The sequence below is a fragment of the Zonotrichia albicollis genome, chromosome 20, assembly GCF_047830755.1.
Source record: "Zonotrichia albicollis isolate bZonAlb1 chromosome 20, bZonAlb1.hap1, whole genome shotgun sequence".
Lineage (NCBI taxonomy): Eukaryota > Metazoa > Chordata > Aves > Passeriformes > Passerellidae > Zonotrichia > Zonotrichia albicollis.
The window spans coordinates 11,414,433-11,430,939 of record NC_133838.1 but is presented as its reverse complement, the minus strand read 5'-3'; the positions used below and the strand labels follow the sequence as shown (position 1 = coordinate 11,430,939).

Genomic DNA, 16,507 nt, shown 5'->3' with positions numbered 1-16,507 from the left:
CCTCCTCCTCCTCTTCAGAGGATGCTCCTGCCACCCACCTGCCCCAGCACAGGGGCTGCAGAGAGAGCTGGCTTTGTCCCCCTGCCCCAGAAACTCCACAGCCCCACCCTCTGAGCACAAAACCATCTCCCATCCCTCATCCCCATCCCACCCTCTGCCTTTTTTCTGGGAGCATTCCCAGCTGATCCCTCTGGCTATTTTTAACCCCCCCATCCTCATTCCTGTCCTTTGTACCCAAATGTGGAACAAAGGATGAGCCACATCCTTCCCCCCAGACACCCCACTCTCAGCTCAGCCCTCAACTCCTCAGTGTGACCAATGTGCCCCACAAAAGGAACCAGCCCTGTCCCCGTGGGGAATTCACCCCATCCATGGAAGAGGCTGCTCCCAGCCCCTTTTCTCCAGCTCCTGGAGGCACTGGGGAGGGCAGGGCTCTCCCCCTTTGTGCCGTGGGAGCAGGGAATGTGAGAGGGGGGGTATAAATATCCTCTGCCCGTGTTGAGTGTCACCCATAGCCCACATTCCCTTTTCTCTCTCCGCTCCCCAGCTGCCTCTCCTGTTTCCAGCCTGCAGTTCACCATCCCTGCTGGCAGCGCTTTGATTTCATTCCTCCCTCCACCCCCCTCTTGAAAAGGAGCAAATAATGGAGCCTTTGTTGGGTGCAAGGAGCTGCACGGGGGCAAGGGGCTGAGCACAGCCTCCTGCCTGGATTATGGCATTCCTGCACCAGGGCTCAGCAAAAGTCAATCCTGCACCCCGTGGTGGCTGAAGGGACCCTGGGCTTGCTGACAGCCGTGAAAAATCCCGGCTGAGTGAAAAAAAAAGGAATTCTTCACACCCGCCGCCGACTTCCCCCACTTTTATGTAAATTACTATTAACAGGTCCTCGGGTTTGGGCTCTGTACAGATATATACAAACAGGAAGCAGGTTTATATTTACATCATTAAGTTAATTAGGCTGTGTAAAAACAGCACAGGTCCCACATTCGTGCCCTCTGTAGAGACAGCAGAGGTGAGCTCAGTCCTGGGCACAGTGTAATGTACACTAACAATCACCCCCAGGCACGGCTGATCCTGGCAAAACCATCCCAGGCTGGGCTTCCCTGCCCTCCAGAGCCCAGCAGGGAGAGTGCTTCGCCCTGGGGAGGCACCACCATGTGTGTAATGTACACTACCAGTGCTCTGTGTGCCCCGTGCAAGGCACAGGACGGGCACAGATCCCGAGTTCTGGGCAGTGGATGCTCCCCACGGCTCCTCCAGCACCTCCAGGGCCCCATGCAAGGCACAGATCCCAAGTTCTGGGCAGTGGATGCTCCTCCAGCACCTCCAGGGCCCCGTGCAAGGCACAGGACGGGCAAAGATCCCAAGTTCTGGGCAGTGGATGCTCCTTCAGCACCTCCAGGGCCCTGTGCCAGGCACAGATCCTGAATTCTGGGCAGTGGATGTCCCCCCAGCACCTCCAGTTCCCCATGCAAGGCACAGGACAGGCACAGATCCCATGTTGGAGGCAGTGGATGCTCCCCACGGCTCCTCCAGGGCCCTGTGCCAGGCACAGATCCCGAGTTCTGGGCAGTGGATGCTCCTCCAGCACCCTGTGCAAGGCACAGGACAGGCACAGATCCCGAGTTGGAGGCAGTGGATGCTCCCCACGGCTCCTCCAGCACCCTGTGCAAGGCCCAGAACAGGCACAGATCCCGTGTTGGAGGCAGTGGATGCTCCTCATGGCTGCTCCAGCCTGGGGGGGACGAGCCCCCTGGGAGCCCCAGGGTGAGCAGCCAGCCCCAGCCCGGGTCACACGATGCTGGCCAGTTCTGTGTTGTCCGACTCCGAGCTGCTGTTGCTCTCCTCCCTGGGGAAAAGAGTTGGGAATGAGGCGTGGATTAACCCACAGGAGCCAGGGCTGCACCCCAGCAGTGCCTGCCTTGGGGAACAGCAGCTCCCAGAGGGATGTCAGCACCTCGTGGGGTGTGCACCCCAACACAGGCAGCTGGGGCAGGTCCCTGCTGATCTGCCAGCACTTCACACCACCCCTCTGGGAGCTGGGATTGGGAAAACAAGTCAGCCCTTCCCTCACGCCACCGCCCACGGGGCCTGGAGGATTCCTGGACAAGCCCCAGTGTGTCCCAACCCGTCTGCTCCTGCCCCCACACACACCCCCACGGGCTGTGCTTGCTGCCTGATGCTCACCTTAAATCCTGCAGGGCTTTCTTGTTCTTGCTCCTCTTCTCCTCGTCGATGGGGTAGAGCTTGAAGAGCAGCAGGCTGAGCAGGATCAGCCCCACGGGCACGGCAGACACCAACATCTTCAGGGTGAAATGCACCTGGTCAGGCTGGGAGCAGCCCCTGGTCTGGTACCCTGCAAAGCTGTGGGCACAAAGGCACCTTCAGACAAAGAAATGGGGTTTGCAGGGGTTCCCTGGGAAACCAGGGAGAGTTTTGGGGTAACAGCTGGGTTCAGAGCCCATCAATCCCCTCCCAGAGGTTGGGAAGTGCCTCCCTCCCTGTCCCCCAGGCAGGAACTCACTCCAGGCTGAGCGTGGAGATGCCCAGGGACACCCCAGCTGTGAACTTGGTGAAGAAGACGTAGAAGGAGAAGAAGATTGCCTCGTGGCCACGGGAGCTGGGGTGCTGCAGCTTGAAGTCATCGATGACATCAGGCAGCATGGACCTGTGCAGAGACAGGGACAGTGACCACCAGGGCCACCAGCAAAGCCACAGGTCACAGACATCTTTTATGGAAAATCCTTTCCTTAGGATTTTTTCTTCTGAAAAGCTGAGAAGCCTCAGGAACAAAATGTAAACATTGATTATCTGCTGCTGTGCAATGCAACAGGTGGAACTTTGATTGGCCCATGTTGGATGTTTGTCATTAATGGCCAGTCACAGTCAGCTGGCTCGGACAAAGAGCTGAGCCACAAACCTGTTATCATTCTTTCCTATTCTATTCTATTCTATTCTTAGCCAGCCTTCTTATGAAACTTTTTCTTCTATTCTTTTAGTATAGTTTTAATGTAATATATATCATAAAATAATAAATCAGCCTTCTGAAACATGGAGTCAGATCCCCATCTCTTCCCTCATCCTGAGACCCCTGTGAACACCATCACAGCCACCCCCTCTCTGCTGACAGCATTTCCCTCAGGACCCCCACCTGGGGCTGCAAACATGACCAAAAACCTTTCTGGGGGTTTTTAGGGCTCTGGAAGCCCCTCAGACTCACCAGGGCAGGAGGAACGCAGCTGCCACGCTGATGCCAGCGGCGACGGCCACCAGGTAGGTGACAAAGAGGTTACTGTCCAGGAGAACCACGAGGATGAGGAAGGGGATGGCAGACTGCAGGGGGGCAGAGAACAGGTTGGCATCCCCAGAACCCATGGCTTTCCCCCCGCCCACATATCCCAGCCCTGCGTCCCTCCCTGAGCCCCAGCACAGCACAAACAGCAGCAGGAGGATGTCACCAGGATATTGAATGAAAAATCCCTCTGCTAGAATCTTTTATCCTGAAGGGAAACTTCAGCTTCTCCATGTTTTGCTACTTTGGAATGCGATTTGGAGAACTGTTTACCTAGCATGTGAAATGTTTTAATTTAATGTCCAATCACAGCCAAGTTTGTTGGACTCTGAGTCTGTCACGAGATTTTATTATCATTCTTGTCCAGCCTTCTGATGTCTCCTTTCTTTTTCTTTAGTACAGTTTTAGTATATAATATCTTTAAATATAATAAATATATTTTATTATTATTATATTTATTATGATATATCATGTAATAAATATAATAAATTAATAAATAATTGTATTTATGTAACAAATTATTATGTTGTTTATTATGTTGTTTATTATGTTGTTTATTATGTTGTTTATTATGTTGTTTATTATGTTGTTTATTATGTTGTTTATTATGTTGTTTATTATGTTGTTTATTATGTTGTGGTATCATAATATGATAAATATTATAATATAATGTTTATTATTATATATTAATATAATAAATATTAAATATAATAATATAATAAATCAGCCTTCTGAGAGCTTGGAGTCAAATTCTGATCTCTCACCTCATCCCGGGGACCCTCACAAACACCACCACAGGAGGACAGGCACCAAATTGGCATCAGCAGCAGAGGGGACTCTTTTGGGGGAACTCTGCTGATCCCACATGGTAAAGACCACCCCCAGCTGCACCCCACGCTGAGGGGATGGACACTCACTGAGATGCCCACGTAGACAGCACTCTTCTTCCCAAATCGCGTCAGGAACCACTGCCAGAAGGGGATGGTCAGGGTGGCCGAGAGCTGTGGGGACAGAGGGGTCATGGAGGTGACTCTTGGCTGCTGGAAAGGCCCTTCCCAGCTGTTCCCACCCCAATTCCAGCACCTGGGATTGCCACACACCCCCAGGTGGGGCTGGCACGATGCCACACGTGGAGTGTGGGGCCACGTCCTCCTCCCCCAGAGCAGAGCCCTGGCACCACTCCTGCCCCGACAGGAGAGGATCTGACTCAATCCTGGGGCTGAGAGGGGACCTGTGCCACAGACAGCTTTTATGAAACATCCTTTCCTTAGGACTTTTCCTCCTGAGAAGCTGAAAAGCCTCAGGAACAAAATGCAAACAATGATTATCTGCTGCTGTGGAATGCAACAGGTGCATCTGAGATTGGTCTCATGTGGTTGTTTCTAATTAATGGCCAATCACAGTCAGCTGGCTCAGACTCTGTCTTTTGTTCTCATTCATTTTCTATTCTTAGCCAGCCTTCTGACGAAATCCTTTCTTCTATTCTTTTAGTATAGTTTTCATATTTAATAATAAATATAAAGATAAATTTTACATATAATGAAAATATATATATTAAATTTACATTAATAATAATATATATAAATTACAGTATTTGCATAAATAACATAATATATACTTGATATAATAACTATACATTAAATATATAATATTATGTATTTAATATACATAATAAAATAATTTTTAATATTATATAGTATGAATAAATATATAAAATATATTAATGATAAATATATAAATAAGGTAATAAATATTTATTTAATATAATAAAGATCTCAAATATATCTTATTATATAATACTAATTTAATAATATATATATAATAAAATAATAAATCAAGCCTTCTGAAACATGGAGTCAGAGCCTCCTCTCTTCCCTCATCCTAAAACCCCTGTGAACACCATCACAGACCTGATCTTGTCACAGCATGGCCAGGAGCCAGGCTCTGTTGGCACCTTGGCACCTTGGGCCTTCCCACCCATGAGGAGAGGCTGGCAAGTGCTTCCAGGAATGAGAAAAACTGCAAAGAGCTCTCAGGGAGCTGCTCTGCTCCGTGTTCCTGGCAGCAAACACTGAGATCCTTTTCTCAGAGCAGGGAGGGGAGGGACACAAGGGGCAGGGTTTGGACAAAAGGCCCCCAAGGCTCCTGGTGTCCCCCATCTGTGGCCTTGCTCACGCAGGAACAAAGGCCGCGCTGTTCCTGCCAACCCACCCAGGCTTTGCAGGACATTTGCCAGCTTCTCCTCCCTGCCCTTGTCCCAGGGGATCACTGTCCCTGTCCCTCAGGCCATGCCAGCCCCCAGGGAGCCCCCATGGGTTGCAGGTACCCACCATGATGGCCAGCAGAATGTTCTGGAACTCGTTGCGGAAGCCCAGGGTGTAGGTGCAGAAGAGGGCAAAGTTTCCCTCCAGCAGCTGTGGGAAAGGCACAGGCAGGGGTCAGGGGGGACACGTCTGTCCTCACAGGCAGGACAGTCACACCCCCAGCACAGACAGGGGTCAGGAGGGACACGTCTGTCCTCACACAGCCACACTCCCAGCCCAGACAGGGGAAGAAAGCAGCCATTGAGCCACTGACTGAGGGCACGAGGCCACATCCTCTTCCTCCTTCCTGGGGCAGCTCTGGCTCACCCACCACGTGCTCCCAGCCCCTGGGATTGTCCCCAGAGCCACCCCCAGTGCTGCTCCCTGTCCCCAGCTCACCATGAAGGCCAGTGAGGTGAAGAGGAAGCCGGCGATGAGTTTGATGTAGGGCCTGTGGTTCATCACCAGCTTCAGCCCCTGGAAGAAGGAGACAGGCTCGTCCGACTGCAGCTCACAGGACTCTGGGGAGCAGAGATCAGCCCAGCGTTAGAGCCCCCCAAAACAGCACCCAGGGTGCCCCATCCTGCTGCTCAGCACCCTCCAGAACCCCTGCCCACCCATGGGTCCCTCAGCCCCAGGAGCAGCCTGGCTGATTCTCCCAGGCTAAGCAGGGAGAAGGAAGGACACAAGTTTGGATATCACATCCCCCCGGGATGCCCTGGTTGGCACTGGCAACCTTGGCCAGCCAAAAATGGCTGAGATAAAGGTTATCTAACAGACCCCAGAGGAGCTCTGGCCTCCTGCAGCACCTCCCCAGACCCAGAGCTCAGCTCCTCCTGCCTCTCTCCTTGGGGAAAGCCATGAATGAGGGGCCAAAAGCTCAGCCAAGCTCCTGGAGAGGAGGGAACAGCAGCATTTCCACAAATCCTGAGCAGCCTCACCTCTCCTCTCCCTCACGCCCAGCACCAGGATGAAGGCACAGAGGACATAGAGCCCCCCGATGACCCCAGCAGCGATCATGTAGGCATTTCTCTGTGCAAGAGAGGGAGCAGCAGTCAGGGAAGGGGCTCAGACAGAGCAAGGGGCTCAGCCCTGCCCTGAGGGGAGGACACACCAGGGCACCCCCAGCTTACCGTGTCTGTGAGCCCCCCGGTGTCGTGGGTCATGTTCAGCTCCTCCATGGCCACCGAGGAGTTGGTCAAGCCGAAGAAGAAGGGGCTCCCCACGCAGGGAGTGTCCACCTTGCCAACGATCTGGCCCTGGATGGCAGTGCCCAGCACGGTGCCCAGCACTTCCACAGTCATTCCTGCAGGGAGAGGCCAGCGCTGAGCACAGCAGAGCATCCCCAGCTGGGATTCACTGCCCTTCAAGAGGAGAAATGGGCTCCAAATCCCTGAGGGATAAAGGGAAAAGGGAAGGGGGGATAAAGGGAAGGAAGGAGGGGGAAAGAAGGGGGAAAAAGAAAAGAAGAAAGGAAGGGGAAAAGGAAAAGAAGAAAAGGAAAAGAGAGAAGGAAAGGGGAAAGGAAAAGAAGAAAGGGGAGCTCTCACGGTAGGCAGTGGCCGAGTCCCGCTCGCTCTGCTCCCTGCTGATGAACATGGTGAGGGCTGAGTAAGGCACGTGGAAGCACTGCAATGGCACAAGGAGAACTGGCTCAGGGAGGATGTGACAGCACAGGGGACCTGGGGCAGGGTGGGTTCTGCCCCTCTGTGCAGCTCAGGGGCTGGCAGCCTCCGTGCCAGGTGTGAGCAGAGCCTGACTCACCGTCACGAGGGTCTGGAAGGCACAGTAGAAGACAAGGTACCACATCACTTGTCCTGTGGAGATGTCTGGCACGTGCCAGATGAGGAAGTAGGAGATGATGGCGAAAGGGGTGGAGAACATGATCCTATGAGAGAACAAAGTGTCAGCCTGAGCAGCCCAGCTCTCCCCACACATCCCATGGGCTTCAAGCAGCTGACTGATCTGGGGGCTCGTGAGCTGCCCCAGGGCTGATCCAAACCAGCCTCAAGTCTCACAGGGTCAGAAGAGCTGACTCAGAGTTCCAGGGAAGAGCTTTCCTTGCACTAACAGAGGAGTCTCCTTCCACAGAAGCGATTGATCTGCTCTTGCCTTGGGCTTCCACCCGCAGCCCGACCTCTCCCCCAGGCAGCACTGCTGTGTTCAGCAGGATGTAATCACCCCCCTGATCCTGGCAAGGGCTGGGGAGCAGCTGGGGAACAGCTCAGCCCTGCTCCCCAGCAGCCAAAAACCTCTCACCAGCTTGGCTTTGCTGCCAAGGCCCCCCAGGCCCTGCTCCTGGGGTCAGCCCTGCTCTGCTGGCAGCAGTGGGGCACACCAGCAGCAGACTGGCCCCTTCCTCCACCTCTGCCCAGCCTGCAGAGCTGCAGGAACAGGGACAGGGGATGCAAAACACAACAGAGGATCAGAGGGACTGCTCAGTGCTGAGCCTTGGCAGCAATTCCTGCAGGATCTGCCAGCAAGGGCTTCTGCTCTTTTCATCCTGTGGCTCTCATAACCCCTGTCCTGCTACAGGACAGCCAGGGCACAGCTGTGCCCAGCTCCAGGGACACCACAGGCACCCAGGGCCCCCCATCCCTCAGGGGAGGAGGGGAGAAGGAAGGAGGGAAGCCAGCCAGGTGCTGAGGTTAGACCCACATCTGTTTAGAAGATGGGTTTTGCTGGGAGATTTGTGAGCACCCTGCGCTCCACAAGCCCCAGGACAGAGCCTGTGAGGTCCTGGAGCAAGTCCAGCAGACCTGGACATGGGACAGAGCCACTCATGGCCCTTCCCTGCCAGGGTACAGCGAGATCTTTCCAAGATCTTTCCGTCTGGGCTGACGTACAGGACACAAAGCTTAAAGTGAAAGTCGGGGAGGGAGCGGGGAGAGCGAGAAACAGAAACTCCATGGATGGAGAGCAGCGACAGAGGCTGCACAGGACCCAGCACATGCACATTTTTCCACACCCACGTCACTCCTGCAGGGGAAGGAGGGGGGAGGAAAACGCCAGCAGCTCCAGCCCCTCCTGCTGCCGCTTATCTGCCCTCCCATACGTGGAGCAGAGGGAAACGCAGAGCCAAAAGCTGAATGAAAGCACCAGGAGGGAAGCGAGCAGCGTCATGCCGGCCATCCCATGAGCGTCAGATGCGCCAATTCCCCCCAGCATCGGGCAGCTGAGCCCCGGCCAGGGCTGACCACAGCTCCTGGCAGGCTGTGCAGTGACTGAGAGTAACCCCTGACCCAGGGCGAGGTGATTAAGGAGCTCGGAGGCGGCTGTGACGTGCCCCGGCGCTCATTGGCCCCGCTGCATGGTGTGTTCCTTTGTGCCGCTCGCACGCCCCTTCCCAGCCGGGCCTGAGCTGCTGGAAAACGGCTGGAAAAGGTCAAGGCCAGGGGTTCCTCACTCACAGACACCTCAAGGAAAAAGTTCAGGGCAGCGGCAAGTCCGCTGTGGTCACGGAAATGCGGATCCCAGCCCGGAGCTGGGCGCGGGGTGACGTCCACGAGGCTGGGGGAAAAGGAGGAAGCAGACGGTGCGGATGAGCTGGTGGATGGAAATGTGCCAGAAAATGCGTTTCAAAGAGAAGAGGGCTAAAAGGCAGGGAGGTGGTGGCCCTCAGGGAAGGTGTCCTCTCCCTTCCAAGGAATGGAACAGCCACAAGCTTTGTGCCGGAGCCAGCTGGGCTTGGTGCCACAGATCGGGGTCACCTCGCAGGTGTTGAGGGTTGGGGCCAGGCCTTGAGACCACCCCAGTGCCTGCAGCTCCTGCCTTTGCACGCAGGGAAACTGAGGCAGCCACACCAGCCTGGGGCCGGCAGAGCCAGAAAAACCTGGGTTTAAGAGGTTTAAAATCAGCTCGGCTCCATCCAAATGGGGCTCAGCGGGCAGCCCTTGAGCCATGCACAATAGCAGCGAGCCGTGGGGCCCAGCGCTAGCAGAAAGAGCTCTGGCTAATTTTAACGAAGCAGGAGCCGCTCGGAGGAATGCGGCCGCTTCAGTCCCACCCCCTGCCTGGAGATTAGGGCGAGCGGAGCCGTCCCCTGCCTGCCCCGCACGCCCAGCCTGCCCCGCGCTAATCTCCGGACCCCAGACCCCGCTGCAGGCAGGCAGAAGCTATTTCAGGCCACGTGTGTGCAGCCTGCCTCCAACAACTGCCTGCTGCTACTGCTGCTGCTGCTGCCAGAGCTATTCCAGGAAAGCCAGGAAGCAGAGGGTATAATTCTGTGGGGGACAGCATTGCGTCCCTGCAGCTCCACTCACTCCCCCCGTGCCCACCCTCGCTGTGTTTCAGCCGCCCCACAGGCACACGGGGTTATTTTAGCCACCCCGTCCCCTGCTCAGGCATTAAAGCTCCACAGGAACAGGTGTCCAGGGATGTCCTGAGCCATGTCAGGGCTCACAAAGCCCATCCCTGCTCCCAAGGGCACAGGGAGCACCCTGTGCAGACACCCAGATCCAGCACAGCTGTTTCCCTGCTCTCGTGACTGTCAGCCACCAGCACAGACCTGTCACACACACCCCAACCCTCCTCCCCGTGGTGCCACCTGCTCTGGCTGCCACCACAGCACCACAGGAACAAAGTCCACCACGCTGGAGTTTGCAGGTGCAGTGACATTTAGGTCAGCCAGGCCCGGCAAGAGCAACAGGCACCAACTCGAGGCCACCCGGCTGTCGGTGGCACCTGGGGCTTTTTGGAGCTCTTGGCACCACACCTGGGCGAGCCAGGGCGTCAGCACAACCTGCCCTGCACTACCACATGCCAGGAGATACCCGAAGCTGACTGGAAGGGCTGTGACACAGCCCGCAGGGAATGCAGGGCGCTGCCAGCAGCTCTTACCAGGGCATCAGGCGGCCGAAGCGGGTCCAGGGAGTTTTGCTGATGAAGAACCCCACCATGGGGTCCGTGATGGCATCCCACACTCGCCCCACAAAGAGGATGATGGAGGCATAGAAAGCGTCCACCTGCAGGAGGAGGAACTTGGGTCAGGAAATGCAAACCCTCGGTGCTCCCAGCTGCCCTTCCTGAGCCCCTCAGGACCATCCCAGCCCTACCCACTGTGACCCCACCACCATTTGGGAGCAGTCCCTTGGTTTCTCCCCTTCCTTCAGAGGGATTTGTGGAATTCCCACATCTCAGCGCCGAGTCCCCAAACCCAGCACAAGACGGTTCTCCCACACTTTCCTTCCTGCTGTGTTTCACACCGACCCAGCCCGCTGTAGGACAGGCCCTGTGCCCCCCAAAAATGCCACCACGACTCCACTTTGTCCCGCACGGCAACAACAACACCGGGGGAAACCCGCAACGCCCGGGGGCTCGGGGCAGCTCCATCCCGGGGGCAAAGAGGCACCGGGAGCTCCAGAACCCGCAACCTCCGAGGCTTGGGGCAGCTCCATCCCCGGGGCAAAGCGGTACCGGGAGTTCCGGGGGTCCGGGCAGCTCCATCCCGGGCACAAAGCAGCACCGGCAGCTCCGGACCCGCAGCCCCGGGGGTCGGGGCACTGCCAAGCCCCCGCAGCTCCATCCCCGAGGGCAAAGCGGTACCGGGGGCTTTAGGACCCGCAGCTCCGGTGCCAATCCCGCCCTCCAGCCCGGCCGTACCTGCGCCACGTCCAGCAGGTAGATCTGGAGGAAGAAGCCGAGCGCGCAGCCCGTGATCTGGTACGGAGCCCCCCCGACGGCGTAGCACAGCTTGCTGCACACCGACAGCCGCTCCCGGCTCTCCTGCAAACGGGATGGGTGTTAGCGACCCCCGGCAGCGCCCCCCGCCCCGAACCGGCCCGGAACCCCCCCGGCGTGCCCCGGGGCTCACCCTGCGGCGGTGCTGGCGGAGCGCGGGCGGCAGGAGCCCCCCGGCCCCGGGCCGCTCCGCGCCGCCGCCCCCGGCCATGCCGTGTGCGATGAATGGAGCGAGCGCCGGCCCGCCCGACCGCCCTTGTACCGGGGGGACCCGCCCCGAGAGGGGCAGGACCGGACCGCCCCCGCCTCCTCCTCCGCCTCCTCTTTCTGTCCCGGCCCTTCCCGGGCTTCCCCTCTCTGTGTCCTGGTGCTTTCCTTGCCTCTCGTCTGTCCCACATCCCTCCATTCCCCCGTTCTTCATCCCTCAGCACCCCATTCCATCCCAGCCCTCCATTCTCCCATTCATCATCCCTCAGCCCCCCACTCCATCCCTGTCCTTCATCCCTCAGAAAGGCAGAACAGTTTGGGTTGGAAGGGATCTTACAGCCCATCTCCTGTCTCCTCCCAGCCAGGTTCTCCAAGCTCCGTCCTCCCTGGCCTTGAGCACTTCCAGCAATGGAGCATCCACCGCCCCTCTGGGCAGCCTGTGCCAGTGCCCCACCACCCTTATAGTTAAAAACTTTCTTTATATCTCACCGAAATCTCCCCTCTTTCAGTTCAAACCATCAGTTTAAAGCATCAGTTAAAATCCTTTCAGTTAAAATCCTTTCAGTTAAAATCCTTTCAGTTAAAATCCTTTCAGTTTAAACCCCGTGTCCTGCCATGACAGGCCCTGCTACAAAGGATGCAGGGGACACTCTCAGTGTCCCCCTGGCTGGATGGCCACATGAACCTCCATCCCAAATCAGTGACACGAAATACCCTGAAACAGGAGAGGAGTGGATAAAGTTTCTCTTTTCCTCAGGGAAAATCTGTTGGCCAGGAGCTCAGGGGACTTCTGTGGTGGTGCCTGGCCATGCTCTAGGGACCAAACTCCCCACCATGTGTGACCCCAGCCCCATTACTCTGTTCCCTTTGTCCCAGGGGCTCCTCAGCTCCTGGGAATGCTTTTGGCATTCCTGTCCTTGAGCAGAGCTGCCTCCTGGGCAAACATGGCTTTAGGGGAACAAAGAGAGGCCTTTGGGACAGAGATTGTGCAGAAAGAGCACAGATAGGGGAGCCCAGCCTTGCATATGAACAGGAGAAGTAGACAGAGCAGGATTCCCCTGGATTAGGAGGATTTTCTCCCCCAGATCTGCTATTGCACAATTTCCTGTGGGGGATTTGAGCCCTTCCTTCGGGGCAGATGCTCTGGGGGTTCCTTATGGTGATAAATGACCCACCAAAGATGTCCCTGCAGCAGCTCCTGCAAGCCTGGGGACTCTGGGGACCTACAGGTGGACAGGGTTGGGCCACTCAGGGTCACCAGAACCACTTCAGTGACACCACACCAGCCTGGCTGGGGACACCTCTGGGGCCTCCTGGGGGATGGGACCCAAATTGTGGCCCTGGGGACATGGAAGGGTGGGGGCTCCAGTGCAGGATGCCATCCCTGCTGCCACCCACACTGTCACACATCCGGCAGAGCCTGGAGCAGGATCTGAGCAAGTGTGAGAGCACCCGAAACCAGACAGCCCTGCCAGGCTGGGCCAGCCCTGCCAGGGAGTGTGGGCTTGGGGGCAAACAGCACAGGGTGATCCCAGAGCTTTTGGGGGTCTGAGAGTGGGGATAGCCCTGCCTGACACCACAGAGCTTCCCCAGGGCTCAGGGCACCTCCTGCTGTCGGGCAGGGAGTGACAGTGACAAAACGAGGAGGCAGCGGGGCTGGAACCAGTGGTGCATTTTCCTCTCTCCTCCTTTTCTCTGCATGCCCAGGGAGCTGGGGATGGTGTGACCCTGGGCACTGTCCCCTCCCTGCCAGGCTGGGCAGTTTTCTGTGCTGTTCCTGCAGCCCACAGGGGTGTGGAGTGGCATCCTGCAAACCTCCAGCCAGACTCTGTGCCTGCTGCCCAACAGCTTCTTGGGGACAAAGGGGACTCATTGCAGGGCTACGTGTGGCATGTCACAAGGGGACAAGATGAGGCCAAGATGTGTTGGCACAACCTCTGCTCCCTCCCTGGGCATCCAAGGCTCCCATGGGCATGGCAGAGTGGCTCAAAGGCTGCAGTTTGTTGGGGACATGTCACAGACGTCTTTTATGAAAAATCTTTTCCTTAGGATTTTTCCTCCTGAGAAGCTGAAGAGCCTCGGGAACAAAATGCAAACAATGATTATCTGCTGCTGTGGAATGCAACAGGTGCATCTGTGATTGGTCTCATGTGGTTGTTTCTAATTAATGGCCAATCACAGCGAACTGGCTGGGACAGAGAGTCTGAGCCACAAGCTTTTGTTATCATTCCATTCTTTTTCTATTCTTAGCCTGCGTTCTGATGGAATCCTTTCTTCTATTCTTGTAGTATAGTTTTAATATAATATATATCATAAAAAAATAAATCAAGCCTTCTGAAACATGGAGTCAGATCCTCATCTCTTCCCTCATCCTAAAACCGCTGTGAACACCGTCACAGGGACATCCAGGAGACACCTGCCAGGCTCTGGGGGTGGCTGCCCACTGTGGGGGAGCCCTCTGGGGTCTGCAGCTCCAAACCCCAGCCCCGCTGGAAGTGGGGATCCAAAGGGCACAGGGCCACCAGGAGCTGCCCTTGCATCATGTGTGGAGCCGTGCCAGCCGCCAGCAGGGCCAGGGCAGCTCCAGGGCTGTGCCAGCACCGGGGACACGCACTCGGCGCTGGCTGGGGACTGTGCCAGCACCCTGGGGCACGGCCAGGGTTATCCTGTCCCTCTGTCGCTGTCCCCGCAGCCCCCGGGGATGTCACACACCCCCTGTTTGCACAGCCGGCGGCTCTCGGGGCTGTTTGCCCAGCGTTGGAGAGGCCGGGATCAAAGGGCTCCGGTCCTTCCCGGCGCTGCTTCTGCACCTTCAAAGCGCCCGGAGCCCCTCGGAGCCCGGAGCAGCTCCTGGGAAAAGCTGGGGCCGTGCCGGAGGCCACGGGAGGAAGGAAAGGAGGGAGGAAGGAGACGTGGCCGGGCGCTATAGGCTGCAGAGTGTGTGTTCCTGTTGGAACAGGGGACAGTGCCAGCTGTGGCCCCAGCCGTGCCGCTTGTCACTGCAGGTGGTGGCACACCACAAACCCGGGTGGCAGCTCAGTCCCTGCCCTCGGTGCAGGGCGATTTGTGTCCTAAGGGGGAAGAGAGAGCTTCACCCGCGCTTTCCAGGGAGGGAGAAGGGCAGGAACAGCCCGGAGGTGGCAGGGCTGCGGCTGGTGACACCTTGGGGACACGCCCGGGGCTTTCAGCGTGGGGACTGGGGGCAAAGCTGAGATTGGAGAGCAGAGGGAACATCAGCCCGGAGCCCACCGGGATTCCCGATCCCGCGGATTCCCGATCTCGAAGCTCCGCGGGCATCCCTAGGATGCTCGGGGCTGCTTTGGAAGGACCAGGAGAGCATTTAGGGCGCTGTGGCCATCGCGGGGACCCCAGAGCTGGGAAACCTCAGCCCTGGGCCAGCGATCTCCCAGGTGCTGGAGCTGGCAAAATTTTGCGGGGTCCGCCGAGCCCGCAGCCAGCAAGGGAAGGGCCGGAGCTGCCCCGGGACACACCGGGACACACCGGGACACACCGGGACACACCGGGACAGCCGCCAGCCCTGCTCCTCTGCCCGCCCAGTGCCCGCTGGCCATGGGGAAACTGAGGCACGCAGTGATGGGCAGTGCTGTCTCAGGGCTGGGGCTGCCCGGTGCTGTGTCACCCGCGCGTTCCCGTCCCCGCCGCCCCACGGGCGCTGCTCCCGGGGCCCAGCAGGTGGCGCCCGGTGCCCGCCGGTGGCGGCGGAGGGGACCGGGACCGAGGGGAACCGGGGGGAACCGGGGGGAACCGGGGGGAGGTGTGGTGGACCCGACTGGGCTGGACTGGGCTTGTCTGTGCTGGGCTATACTGGACTGACTGCTCCGGACTTTACTGAGCTGTGCTGGTCCATGAAGAGCATTGCAGTGCTGGGCTGACTTGGACTATACTGGGCTGTACTGGGAGAGTTTTCTGTCTCCAGGGCTGGTGCTGCACCCCGGGTACCAGTTCCCATCCTCCCAGTCCCCCCAGAGCTGCCGGCTGTGGTAAATCCGGTGGCATCATCCACAATCTGGGTGGAGAAAGGAGGGTGCTGGGGCTGAAGTGGGTTCACACACTCTATGAGGGGAATCTGTTGGTTCAGACGGGACTTTGTACCTCTGTGTGTGTGTGTGGGTAACAATTAAATCCAGGAGGGAAAGCCCCACTGTGTTTTCACAACATTTATTGCCCTTTCTAGGAGGAACTTAGCATTGGAGAGGTGCAGCATCCTGTGCTGCACGGGCAAAATGCTGCTGGTGGGAGTTGTGTGTGTCCCAGACACCCCAACGTTCCTGCAGCCTGTGCCTCCTGACATCCCCAGGGGTTCCCAACCCCTCCACAGCCCTTCCTCTGTGCACAGACCTCATTTCTCATGAGCACTGTGTCCCCCAGCTCTGTTTTTCTGGTGTTCCCTGCTTGTTCCAGCCAGCTTTTTGCTGCAGTTGGTGCCATTCAGGGGGGGAAATGCTCCCAGCTGGGCCTGTGAGGGCTTTGGGAAGGAGTGGGGATGTCTCCAGGTGGCATCCAGGGTGGCACCCTGAGCTGGACACGAGCACTGAGTGACCCCAGTGCTGCCTATGCTGAGCCCCTCTCCTGCCTGTGCTGTGAGCTGTGGTGGGGTGGCAGCCAAGCCGATGAGAAAGAGCCCTCAAAAACCATCCCGGCCAGCAGATGATGCCTCCTTGTCACTTGTCCCGTCTTCCCCAGCTGGCTTTACCCTTATCCTCGGGCTGGTGGCCCAGCTGCCTGTCCCTCCCCAGCACTTACAGAGGGGGATCCCCCAAACCCTGCCCCTCTCGGGGGGCCAAGAACAGCGCTGGGAGCCCACGGGGGCAGCGGGTGAGCCCCCAGCCCAGCGCACGGCGGGGCTGCTGGTCCACAACCCGATGAGCATCCCCAGTGGCGACACCGGGGGGACAGCGCGACCCCCTCACTGTATCCCATCGGGGGGCGGGGCTCGGAGCGTGGCCACGCCCTTTATGCAAATCACCGCGCGGCGATTGGCGGGGGCGGGGCCGGGCTGCGCGGC

General features: G+C 57.6%; 1 protein-coding gene across 3 annotated transcripts; it reads right to left on the bottom strand.

Annotated features, from left to right (window-relative positions):
• Positions 1–844: 844 nt before the first annotated feature.
• Positions 845–11,557, bottom strand: MFSD2A (MFSD2 lysolipid transporter A, lysophospholipid). 3 transcript variants are annotated; one of them, XM_074555966.1, is made up of 16 exons: positions 11,408–11,557; positions 11,197–11,319; positions 10,435–10,559; positions 7,360–7,483; positions 7,146–7,224; positions 6,729–6,901; positions 6,537–6,627; positions 5,995–6,116; positions 5,623–5,706; positions 4,210–4,293; positions 3,221–3,333; positions 2,525–2,668; positions 2,188–2,364; positions 1,686–1,849; positions 1,397–1,487; positions 845–1,324 (listed from the first exon to the last, which is right to left on the bottom strand). In XM_074555966.1, the coding sequence occupies exons 1-14, from the start codon at positions 11,483–11,485 to the stop codon at positions 1,792–1,794; spliced, it is 1,575 nt and encodes a 524-aa protein (XP_074412067.1). In that variant the 5' UTR covers positions 11,486–11,557; the 3' UTR covers positions 845–1,324; positions 1,397–1,487; positions 1,686–1,791. The 3 variants fall into 3 exon arrangements, with proteins under 3 accessions (XP_074412067.1, XP_074412068.1, XP_074412066.1); XM_074555967.1 differs by lacking the exon at positions 1,397–1,487 and having other exon boundaries at positions 1,665–1,849; XM_074555965.1 differs by having other exon boundaries at positions 845–1,487.
• Positions 11,558–16,507: the final 4,950 nt, after the last annotated feature.